This window comes from Eulemur rufifrons, chromosome 1 (genome assembly GCF_041146395.1).
Source record: "Eulemur rufifrons isolate Redbay chromosome 1, OSU_ERuf_1, whole genome shotgun sequence".
Taxonomy (NCBI): Eukaryota; Metazoa; Chordata; class Mammalia; order Primates; family Lemuridae; genus Eulemur; species Eulemur rufifrons.
Window position 1 is genome coordinate 24466423 of NC_090983.1, and position 13085 is coordinate 24479507.

The 13085-nt window shown below is 33.6% G+C and overlaps 1 protein-coding gene across 2 annotated transcripts in view; it reads left to right on the forward strand.

Annotated features, from left to right (window-relative positions):
- The window catches only part of KANSL1L (KAT8 regulatory NSL complex subunit 1 like), a 115377-nt gene extending 103829 nt beyond the window's left edge, over positions 1–11548 (forward strand). Inside the window, exons 8-14 of one of the 2 annotated variants that reach the window (XM_069467619.1) lie at positions 2035–2163; positions 4279–4397; positions 5223–5347; positions 6844–6898; positions 8216–8328; positions 9878–10046; positions 10950–11548. In XM_069467619.1, coding sequence (XP_069323720.1) covers positions 2035–2163; positions 4279–4397; positions 5223–5347; positions 6844–6898; positions 8216–8328; positions 9878–10046; positions 10950–11180 — 941 coding nt within the window. In that variant the 3' untranslated portion in view covers positions 11181–11548. The remainder of the gene's footprint in view (positions 1–2034; positions 2164–4278; positions 4398–5222; positions 5348–6843; positions 6899–8215; positions 8329–9877; positions 10047–10949) is intronic. The other variant, XM_069467629.1, reaches the window with a different exon arrangement.
- The last annotated feature ends 1537 nt before the right edge of the window (positions 11549–13085 follow it).

Consider the following 13085-nt stretch of genomic DNA (forward strand, 5'->3'; position numbering starts at 1 on the left):
TTTTAAGAATATCTTCGTCTGTGATGCTGTGATGTGTTTTTTTTTTTTCATTTGCTGTTTGACATTCAAGTGAATTCTTTGAAATCTTAAGGTTAGTATCATTGATTCTGGAAAAATTTTCGGCTATTTCTTTGAAGTATTTCCTTCCCTTCATGATCTCTGTTCTATCCTGAATGTTACCCCACATTTTGGTCCTTTTTTACTCCGTATTTTCCATCACTCTATACCATCAAGTTGTAGAATTCCTCTTCCAGACTCCTCATTTTGGTTTTCAGCTGTGTACATTCTGTTACTTAGCCCAGTTAGTGATTTATTTATTTATTTTTTACCTTAGGAGACAGGGTCTCCTCTTTCACCCAGGCAGGGCTCAAACTCCTGAGAGCAAGCAATCCTCCCACTTCAGCCTCCTGAGTAGCTGAGATTAAAGGCGCATGCCATTGCACCCAGCTTAGTGATTTTTTTTTTAAATTGGAACAATTACACTTTCCATTCGAGATTTCTCTGGAGGGCCTCCTGCCTGTTTCTCTTGGCAATATCAGTCATTCCAAAGACCTGTTAATCTGTGTTCTGTATATGATCCATTAACTATTTCTTGAGATGGTTCTTCCACTTGTAGTTTGTACCTCTTCTTTGCTGTGCTGGTATTCAGATTTTTGGAGTTTTGATTGTATACTCATCATTGCATTTGATATTCACTGTGAAGACTGTTCTACCACTGCTGTTTATGGGATCCTTTTAATGAGAAAGGTAGAGATTTATATTCTACACTTGAACTTCTCAAAGTTGGGGTAGGCAGAACATTTCAATGTGGGGCACTTGGGCATTGCTTCATCTCTCCAACCATCCATTTCTCTGCCCAAAGCTGTGATTCTGTTAGCATGGCTGAGATAATGGCATGTGGAGCCAATATATCATTTGCTCCAGATAACTGTCCTGCTCCCAGTTTTCCTCTCCTCTGGGTCTACAGCACCCGGTTGACCACAAACCTCTGTGGTAGTACTTCTCCATGTGCTTCTGCTCTGGATTTCCTCTTCAGATTCCATATGGCATTAGTCTTTCAGAGATTTCTTACAAATTCTACTTTGTAAGTTCCCCCTTTTGCTTGCAAATGTGGATGTATTATGTGCATATCTGTGCATGTGCCCATGTATAAAAATGTTGTTTATCATTTCTAGGGTGCTTTGCCAACTTAAAACCAGACTCCTGGTCAGTTGGTAGGCCATGCCCTTTATTTCAGTGTTAGCGAGTTTGGCACTTTAGCCTACATATTTTTTTCTATTCCTTTCCACATCTCCAAACCGTTTAAAAAAGAAGCCAATGTGGTTCTTACACCAGTACTGGAAATATGGAGTTCAGGTAGACAATTATGATAAAGCTAACATTTATTGAATGCTTACCAAGTCAGACATGTTTTTACTATTACAAGAATTAACTCATTTAATCCTCACAACCCTAAGATAGCTATTATCCTTATTTTATAGATGAGGCAACTGAGGCAGAGAGATGGTAAGTGACTTAAAGCAGTGTTAAATTTATTGTTTTTAAAAAGTGAAAGAATAGTGCTAGTCACTCTCAGAGGTGGATGAAATCTGATTCTTGCTCTCAAAGAGTCCCAGTCTGTTGAGACCCTGTTGAATCCTACTCGGTCCTGAATTATTTCCAGATTTAAGAGTAAGCAAGAACTTAAGGATTCAGATCATATTTGGCCAAGATTTACAGATCTGAACCAATCCTCAGTCTATACATTTTGCAATTTGGAAGACTTTGAGAACAGATCACCTTATCTTTTCAACCCCTTCAAAAAATGCAGCAAATATAGGAACTTGGGCACTTCTTGAAGATGCTTTTAAGGAATCCTATTCCAGGTATTTTTAGTTTTGAGTTGTCTGTATTGATATTTAAGTATTTATTCATCTTAATTTTGAACTGTTTTCTTAAAATTCTGCACTGTTATAAATAAAAAGAGATTAACATGTCCATTATCTGTTTTTGTTAAGGAACTAAAACTTAATATTTCCTTTTCATTTGTTTTAGTACATAGGACTTCTCTGAATCAATGGAGAAATGGATATTCACCTACATGTAAACCTCAAATAAGGTCAGAATCTTCTACACAACTGTTACAGGGAAGAAAGAAAAGACATTTGAGTGAAACAGCATTAGGTAGGTTAAATGAGGATATGAGCTAGTGCTAAATATTGAAAATTAAAAAATCCTTATCTTCAAAGAACCTGTCTCATGGGAGTTTATAATCCAGCAGTTACTATATTACATAAAACATCTATGACCCTGTGAACATTAAACAGCATAATCATGTAGTTAATTCAGAATTATTTGTGGATTAGGCGTCTATCCACTTTATGGCAGTTAAGTATTCCCTTCCTATGTTCTCTAGCTGTCTTCTACCAACTGTCCTCTGGACAGGTTTTAGTCTCCAAAGTTGTGTTCCAACCTCAAAATAGGCTAGTATAAGGTTGCCTTTCAGAAATGACCATTTCTTGTACCTATTGTGGAGGTGCTGAGTCACTGCAGATTCCTCAGGATTTTGACAGCATTTGGACAAGATTCAACTGAAGTACTCAACTACCTTGGTCAATTCTCCTTAGAAGCCTATAAACTTAAAGTTCCAAGATGATCAAGAGATATCTTTGGAAATTAGAACTCTTCTAGTAATACAAATTGGGGTTTGTTGTGGAGACTTGGGGAAGATAGTTGCCACAGTTATTGCTAATGATAAAAAATAAAACTGGAAAGATAAATTAGAAACTATATACAAGATATACTGGACTATTATTATACACAACGGATTTAATATTTATCTCTAGTGTCTTTAGAAATACCACCATAATACATCATGTCAGTACTGACAGTAACTACCTGATCAACTACAGTGAGCACAAAATTAACAAATTCGTACACATGTCCAGAGGTTTCATTATGCTTTTTAGTGTTTCACTCTTAAGAACAGATAACCAAGGATCACCTAGCTTTTCATGAACTTTCATATACACAAACCAGAACATAGGAAAACTAAAAGGACCTCTTAAAATAAGATGCATTATGAAATAAATATACATTACCTAAGATGTAAAATGTTTCTTGAATTGACTGATCCTTTAGATCTAACTTCAAGTTTAATGTGAATACAGGGGTAAAAGAACAAATGAAATGATATACTACAAATAGACAACTCCAAAAGCATAGGACATCTCATCTCTGTCATAAGGCAGTATCATTTAAAAAAAAAAAAAGCTACTCTAGCCTATAAAAAACCTAGGAGACAATAACCAATTTCAGTATGTGGATCCTGATTTGAAGAACTAGTCATAAAGGACATTTTTTTTAACAACTGGAGAAATGTAAATATGGATTTTACATTACACAGGAAAATATTGTTTAAGATTTGTACTAAAGTAAAATAAACAAGGGCAGTGAGTGAATAAACAAATATGTTAATATACACTTACAAATAAGGAACTGAAACAGACAGGAAAAAGGAACTCAAAGGAAACAGAAGATACCATAGAAGTAAATTTCTAATCAATGTCCTGAGAGAAAAGAAAAATTTCATCCATGAAAGAACAGGATGCTACAAGAAATGAACACCACGTAAGTACTTTTAGAAATTAGCATAGTATTTTGCCAGGCACAGTGGCTTGCATCTGTAATCCTAGCACTTTTGAAGGCCGAGGCAGGAGGATTGCCTGAGCCCAGGAGTCTGAATTTGCAGTGAGCTATGATCATATCATCGTACGCCAGCCCAGGTAACAGAGTGAGACTCTGTCTCAAAAAAAAAAAAAAAAAAGAAAAAGAAAAAAGAAAAGAAAAAGAAATTAGTACTTCAGTAGTAGAAATTTTTCAAAAATCAAGTGTTTCAGAAGATCAAGTTAAGGACACTTCACAGAAATTAGAACAAAAAGTCAGATATGAAAAATGAAAGGATAAGAAAATTAAGATCAATTGTGATGGTTCAACTGTTAATTAGAGTCACAGAAGAACACAATAAAGGAGAGGATGACCTTATTCAAGAAATAATATGAAACGTATTGAACAAAAACTGCTAAGTCCCCAGAAAATGGTATTACTTGTGGCAGGACTGTGGGTAAAGCCCCTTTTTCCATTTCCTTATTTTTTTGTGTGTTTTCTGAAACATGCATTCAAGAAAAAAAAAAAAAGGTAAGGAATCAATCACCAGTCACCTATTTAGGAAAATAATTCTAATAATACCTATCAGTCATGTTTAATGTGTGACCTTCTCAATGGTTCTTTCCATGGCAGGAGAAAGAACTAGATTTGAAGAATGTGCTTTTCAACACACAGTACCAGGATCCCATGGCAACTTTACTGCTGTTTCTAATGTCAACGTTATATCAAGAACCCAGAATTCATCATCACAAGTAGGTTTCTTTGTATAATGAAAGTAAAAGCAGCTGATTTTTAAAATAATTTATAGATCTTTTTGCAAATCTATAACAGCCTTATTGACTAGCATAATTAGCACATTTACAGCTATCTTATCAGGAAATAATATGATGAGATAATGCTTTTTTTACAGAATACTATTAGTTCATTAATCTTTGGTTATAGCTGCTTTTTCTGAGTTAAAAACTTCATCATGACCATCTTTACTCTTTAACATATGAAGCTAAATATAGTCTTACTAATGAGAATTTAAGACTTGTGTTAGTTGTTTTGTTTTTTTATCATCTGGCCAGGGAATGGAACAGTCAAAAGGTGAGAGGGCTTAGAAATGAATAGTCTAAAGCTTAGGGACCAGGGACACATAAACGAAGATTGTAATAATGATCTTTACTAAAGGGCTCATCAAAAAATATTTCATCACCATTCCTAAGTTTGCTAGATGATCATTTCATTGATATTTAGGGTGGGTGCTTCATGTTAGTGATTTTTGGTAAGAGTTTTACATTTTAAGGCATTCATATTTTTTATGGTCTTAAAAATAAGGTATGTTTAAGCACATAAATACACATTACACACCTGCCAAAAGACTGTTTGGTTTACTAAAGATAGGAATATTTTCTTAATTTGTTAACATTTTATAGTCAGATTCTAACATTTTATAGTAACATTCTATAGTCAGTGAATTTACAAAAATTATGTAACAGGTACACTGCCATATTATCTTTATGTAACTCATGAAAGGAGGGTATCATCACAAGTAACCAGACACAGTGTAAAACCACTTTAATACTGTTTTGCAGAATACTACAAGACGGAGATTGAGAAGTGAGAGCTCTTACGACATAGATAACATTGTGATTCCCATGTCATTAGTAGCACCAGCTAAGTTAGAGAAACTCCAATACAAGGAAATACTTACTCCAAGGTATGTATACTTAACATCTTTTTATTTTTCTTTCTTCTTTCCTTAATAAACTTAAATCTTCAGTGAAATTAGAATTTTAATTAATGAAAGGAAGATGCTCCTCCCCTCACCGCAGCTTGTGCAGCCATGGAGGGAACATGGTAAAAGGAACTATTACATTACTCAGGCTGAAGAAAAAGTGCCATACAGTGTGATTATTTTATTTTTCTCAGTTTTCATAAGAATTAGAAATTCCTAGAATAATTTACTTTAGTATCTTAGAGTCTTTTTTCTTTCAATGATATTTAGGTATCTATTATGTATATGGCACTAAAAGGTACCTTAGTGACATAAGAACTGCAACAAACAATTCTTGCCATTAAACATAAAAGGTGTGCATGAGGTTGCAAAAAGAATTTAAAGAAGAAAGCAACTACCTTTGCTTGGGGTATTGACATTGAAAGTAACACACCTGTGACAACAAAAATAAGAACTGGATGTATTGCAAGTCAGCAATAAACACATTAAATAGAAAGATGAGTGGGAAGGTGAGAGAAGACACCAATAAAGGAAGGGAAAGGTGGAAAGGGTGTTTACATAGGGAGACCACAACAAAGGCACGTAGACATGCACATAAGGCTTAGCCGATATTGAGGTTTTGTGTAGGTTGACAAAAGAAGTTAACGCTAGAAAAGTTAGAGCCATATTGTGGAGGTCCCTGAATGCCATATATATCTGCTTTCTATTGGGAGTGAAGTTAGCCAAATTTTTTTAGCAGTGATGAAAGCAGTTTCTTAAGAATATGAATATGGTACCAAGAAGTAAAGATAGAAAAGGTTGGAAACAGAGACATGAGATGGGTGATGATGACATTTAATTCCTATATTTCTATTCTAATTTCATAATTATTTTGAGGTATTAATAGAACTTTAATACTCTAGGAGGTATTATGAAAACTCCTATAAATTATATGTTGATACTGTCTACATAAGGAATAACATTTGTGGTTATGATGCTCTATAATAGCAAAAATGTTTTTGAGCTTGCAATGGTAGGCTAGAATAGCTGAAAGTTAAATATACAAGAGTTCTGTAAGCCAGCTGTTAAATTATTGGTAGCTCAAAAGGGCCATGATAGGCGTTTTCACATCAAAGATATTGGAAAACACTACAAATCAAGGCTTTTCTCCTTCCTTTTTTTTTTGGCTGAGCCAGTTTATCAGCATACCATTAAATTAATTCAGAGTCAGTACATATGTATTATGTATAAAATGCAGCTATGTAGAACAGACTGCTCACTATAAGGACAAAAATAAAGCTTTATCTCCTCCTTGTCCTGTTTACATAATACTAATATTTTTCTCTTTAAAAAAATAAAGTATTAAAATACAATGTTTTGAATTATGGAAGTCCCACGGAAAGAAAACCCTAATACATTTAGCTGTGCTTAAAGAATAAAACTGCTACATTTAAACAAATTAATAAAAACTGTTTGAAACTGATTTGTATCTTCAACAGCTGGAGGATGGTTGTTCTTCAGCCATTGGATGAACATAATTTGGGTGAAGAAGAGGTAAGCTGCCTTTCATGTCATGGGATAATTGTACATTACATATTATGAAGCCTGCTTATTTTGATGTCAAAGGAACTAAAGGAAAATATAAACCCTTTAAATTCTGATCTTTTTCTTTTCACTTATGAAAGCTCATCAAAATAGATATTAATTCAATTAGAAAAATGACATTTTTGTGCAAATCTGACTACAAAGATAATATATAAAGGAATTTTAAAAAGCAAAACTAAAATATACCACTTATTTAGATGAGCTTTTGAGATATTGAATTTATATGAACATTTACATTCATTCTCAGTACCAATCATATTTTTCTGCATGAGATTTAGCCTCATTGACTCAAGTCTACAGTGTCATTTTTAGAATCTTAGGGTCAATTTGTTTTTGAATTTTTAGATCATAGAAAAGTAATGTGGTGCATCTCATGTAATACCCATAAAGTCTAGGACAATTCTTGTAACATTAATCAAACATTAATGTTTCTGTAGTGAAATATTCACAATTGAGATTAACACAAAAAATAGCCTCACACCATATCACATCACGCTGTGTCACCAAAGAAATTATGAAAATTTGTTTTTTAAGATTTTTGGATTTGGGAATTACAGGTAAGGAACTGTGGGCCTGTAAGGGTAAAATTACATTAAGACAAGAATAATTATAGGGAAAAATACTGTATAACTAAACTAATTCCAAAGTGATGGTCTCTAGAAGCAGTATAATGTTGAAGACATTTGGTTTCTGCCAAGTAACAATCTTTCTGTGCCTGGTGGTCATGTTTTTCAACTACTAAAATTTACCTTTTAATGCTTTTCCCTCTTTTAATGTACTCTTCCTTACTTCTGAATGATCCTAGCCAGGAAATCCAAATTCTTTAACACTATAACCCAAGTAGTTTTCCAGGTTAGAACCCCAGGCAAATCATTCATTAATTCTGATTTATCTTAGATAATCAGTTTTAGTTTTCTTTGCTATTAACATGTACCTAGAACAATGTATGCTCCACAATGGGCAATCAATAAAAACCATTGAAAAAAATGAAGCATTATGACTATTTGATGTAAGCTGTGATAAATGGAAAGCACTGGGAACTCATTTGTAATCTAGGTACGTCTTCAAACATGAACAGTAAAAAGTTCTTAAAGTTTTTGACTCCCCTTTTTCAGGAATTTGAGGCTCATCTCGTATTTGTTTTCTCAACTTACATAGATTGCATTTAGAGTTTGGCTATTGTTCTCTAGATGAGGAATTGTTTGAAACTTATTCATATTTCAAAATGTTTCTGATTAAAGCAAAAATCTTTATTTCTCATCACAGATAGAAGATCTTTCTGATGAAGTCTTCTCCCTAAGACACAAAAAATATGAAGAGAGAGAGCAAGCCAGGTGGTCACTATGGGAGCAAAGCAAGTGGCATAGAAGAAACAGCAGGCAGGTGTTATAAATTTAAAATCCAAACCCATGGAATCCATGTGGAATGAACAAAAATTCTACATGAATTCTAGAGGAAGACCACTAAAAAGGAAAACATAATGATGTAACATTAGCTATTTGTGCACTAGAAGTAAAACACTGCATACATTGAGCTTATATTCAAAATATATTTGGGTGAATTATATGATGATGAAATGAGTTTCGATGCTTTACTACACTCTATTTCTCATGATCATTGACAGCCTCAGGAATATATTTAACTAGCAAATAATATGAATATTCTCTAATATAAAGTAGGTCACTTCAATCTACTGTAATAGTGAACCTAACACTGGGGATTGGAATTTGAGTAGTCCATTTTAACATAAATACTTCAAAATACGTTTTTCCTTAAAAAAATTTTTCTCAAAAAACCTGTCCAATTCAAAAAGCAAATAGTCTAAAATACTTTTAAAAACACAATCTGTGTGTGGAAGGGTGTATTAAAAAAAAAAAACATGGCCGGGCGTGGTGACTCACGCCTGTAATCCTAGCACTCTGGGAGGCCGAGGCGGGAGGATCGCTCAAGGTCAGGAGTTCGAGACCAGCCTGAGCAAGAGCAAGACCCCATCTCTACTAAAAATAGAAAGAAATGATATGGACAGCTAAAAATATATATATAAAAAAAAATTAGCCAGGCATGGTGGCACATGCCTGTAGTCCCAGCTACTCGGGAGGCTGAGGCAGAAGGATCACTTGAGCCCAGGAGTTTGAGGTTGCTATGAGCTAGGCTGACTCCACAGCACTCTAGCCTGGGCAATAGAGCAAGACTGTCTCAAAAAAAATAAATAAATAAATAAAAAACAAACAAATAGGCTTTGAGGGAAGGGGGAATAAATCATAGACATACTTAGTAATTATATATTTGAGAAAATCCCTGGTATCTTATATTTACATTTGAATATTTTCGATATAGCCAAAACTCACAAAGCAAGATTATGTGAAGTCTGATAGTCACTTTAGTTAAAGAGCATCTCTCATTTAATTAGTATTGTTAAAACACATTTCTCTGTTTAGGTCTCAAGATTTCCAGATTTGCTGTAGATCCTTGTTCCAAGAGTTCTCCTAATATAATGAGATTCTGGAATTCTCACCTTTTTCCACATTCCAGAGATAAAAACTTTCTAAAAGTACAGAGGGAAATGTGAATTGAGTCCTTCACGGATGACATCACAATAATTATAGAATACGCTGGGAACTCAGAATGTCTGTCAGGGTTAAGTAATTGTGCTTTGTTGTCTTCCAAAAACTAAAAGCAAACCACATAAACAAAAAAACTATTATAATTTGGCAAAATATTTCAAAAAGTATTATTTAATCCTTTGAGCTATGAAAATAATAACATCAGGAAGTTCATCTGATGAATTTAAAAAAATCTTTTGGGTAGAACTGTTTTAAAGAAAAGCTATCAAGTTTAGTTGACTTAGTGATACCTTGGATTGTTCATAAAATGTTAAGACCTCAAAAAATAACAAGCAATGATATGTTTTCCTGATTTTCTTTCTAGAGCCTACAGTAAAAATGTTGAAGGACAAGACTTGCTTTTGAAAGAATATCCTAATTACTTGAGTAGCGGTCAGCAATGTGCTGCTGAAAGTCCTCCTGAGCTTCTTTCTGAGAGCCGTGACCTGTGTACACATGGTTCACCTTCTTTAAATCCAAGTCAAGAAATCAAGGTGAGTGTAATATATATATGATAAACTTCCTTTTTCTTGCCTTTTAATCTTTTACTTGTTTGTAAAAACTGCTTGTTACGAATTAAGTTTCATCATTACATAAATTCAGTAGGACAATTCAATAGAGAATGTTGGGGTAAGAATCAAGGTCTGCATTCCAGCATTCTAGTTCCATCACTAACTACAATCAATATCTTTTTGTGTAACATACCAGTTCCAACTTCCACCTACTCACTTACCTATTAGGAAATGGGGATACTGTCAAAGTTTCATTACAAAAGAAATCTGATTAATGCAGAATAGAACCTGGTACACAGTCAATGTTAGCTACTATTTCTCTTCCTGCTTACATATAAGATTTTTATTTGTCTCCCCATAGATCCAGTGCCTACCTCAAGGGGAGTGTTTTCTAACACTGCATCCATAAAGTCCGTGCACCTTTCTTCATAAATAGGTGTTGAAAAAGAAGAACCAAATCTAGAATGGAGAGAGTAGAGACTATAGAAATTAATAGGCAAGTTGTAAAAAGCTCAGGAAAAAAAAATGTCAATAGCTATTTGTAATAATGATAGGATAAAAATGATATTGAAGTAGAAGTAGATCAAACTTTAAAAGACTTTTAAAGGGGCTTTCCCAAAGTGCTTTTAGGCTGAAAATGTAGACCAGTGCATTTCCTCTTCTTGGCAGAGGCAAAGTGAAGAAAATAATTACTAAAGGTCACTGAACAATTCCCAATACATTCATTTTGAATTGCTAGATATTTAAGTTCAAGTGAAAATTTGTACCTTTATATGCTAAAAGATCAAAATAGGAGTTATTACAAAAATTGACATTTACACATTACTTGATAGATTAAACAAAACAAATTAGTTGAAACTTAACTGAAAATGTTTCCCCTTTCAGTCTTTATGGTGGGAACGACGGGCTTTTCCACTGAAGGATGAAGACGCAGCAGCCTTATTATGCCAAGATGAAAAAAAGGATCAGATTGAAAGGTCAAGCACAGTTTTCCATGGTGAAATATTCTGTACCAGTGCACCAGAGAATGGCCACCACCCAAAAAAGCAATCAGATGGAATAGAAGAGTACAAAACCTTTGGTCTAGGACTTACTAATGTTAAAAAAAATAGGTGACAGGGAACAGGTTAAGCAAACTATGTAAATGAAGGGAAGAAAGGAAAAGAAAGCCCTGTTCTGGATCTCCCATGCCCTGGAATTCTTATTCCAGAATAAGAGCATGTACTGCATGTATTAATCTTTTATGCTGTTTATGAAACAGGCAAGAGAAGTCTCTTTTTCATTCTTGAACCACAGGAGTAACTAGCTTTTCATTTACAGACAAGTGCTAGTCATTTGTGTTTATCATGCAAATTACAAGCACCAAGATATTAACTGTTGCAACTGATGTCCAATCACATTACTGGGTAATTTTTAAGACCATACACTCACACACACACACACACACACGCGCACACACACACAAACCTGTGTGTCAGATAACAACTATTCTCTTCTGTATACATAGTAATTCATTAAAATTGCCTCAGAAATATATTAGAGTATATAAATATATATGTATAAAATATATATATATATATATGCACACATACACCTATGTAGTTTTTAAAAAACACTGGCAATGACCCACTCCACTTGGAAATGCATGGAACTACCCTGAAGAAAGTTAATGTAAGCTGCAATATATATAAAGCACACATTTCTACTGATAAAGACATCTAAGTCTTGAATAGAGAGAGGAAGTTTTTGGTGTTTTTTTTAACATGTTTAACCAGTAGCAGAAGTTATATATGGAAATTCTTATACCAGATAACACAATACTCCTTTATTCAAAATCACTGATATCTGTTGGACTAACCACAGGCTTTCTGTTCACTTCTAACAGAAGAAAGCATATTAGAGTTAAAATGAGCAACAAATAGGAAAGTCCTATCAGTATAAAATTTTTTAAAAATGGTTGTATTTTTAGCTAATGTGGTCATTCCTTGGCATCACTTGATCTATTCAAGTAAGCATTTATTCTTCCTTGCATCCTACATTGAGAATTAAAATTTTTCAAAGGACAATGCTTCAATATTAGATACTGAAGAGTGTACATTAAGGAAAATTCCTTTAGAAGCTATTATACCATTTTTTCCTAAGTGAAAGTTGAGGACAATTTCTATAAATCATTTTTGTCATGTAAAAAAGGTTACTCAAGTTGTAGTACTCATACAACTGAAAATTGTGGCCATCTGGCCTAGTCTATGGGGTTTGACACTAAGTTTTAGCCAGGGATTAGAAATTATACTGGTCTAGGGAAAAAATAAATTCAAATTCAATACTGACAAACCTTTGGGGGTAGTTTTACCATACATTTATTTTTAAAGAAAAACAAAACAAAACAATAACAAAAAAAAAAAAAAAAAAAAGCCAGACAAACTCAAATTGTCCAGGCAAATAAATTCAAATCTTTGTCATGTCTGATATTATAATCTTCTATGTAAGTTTTTTAATTAAAGTTATTTCTATATGCCTTGTGTTGTCTGATTCGATTAAATGCCACCTACTCCCAGCATAAACCTTTCCTAAGCCAAAATAAAAATTAACATTAAGAAACAAATTATTGCCTTATAATGTAGGAAAAAACCCAAGCAAGCTCTATTCTATGCTTAAGTGTTAGCATTCTTATTTTTCAAACATTTCTCAAAACTCGTAATAGCCCCAGAAGTTTAATGATACTGGTCCTATTATTTCTGGCCATATTTATTATATAGCAAGAGTATTTACAAGAAATGCAAGTAGCTGACACATATTTGTAGTCTCTGTAATTTTGAACACAGTTACAAATATTTAGTTTATAGATTAACTCTGTACCCTGTCATCTTGTAGCCTACCTGGTCTTTCTTGGAATAAAATGTATATCCTTGGGGTCAAGATCCATAGTTCCAGAATATTTTCAGCCATCTGATTCTGCTACAGGGTAAAGTTAGACTGGAAATAAGACAATGTTAAATAAAAAGAAGATTCTTTTGCCTAACC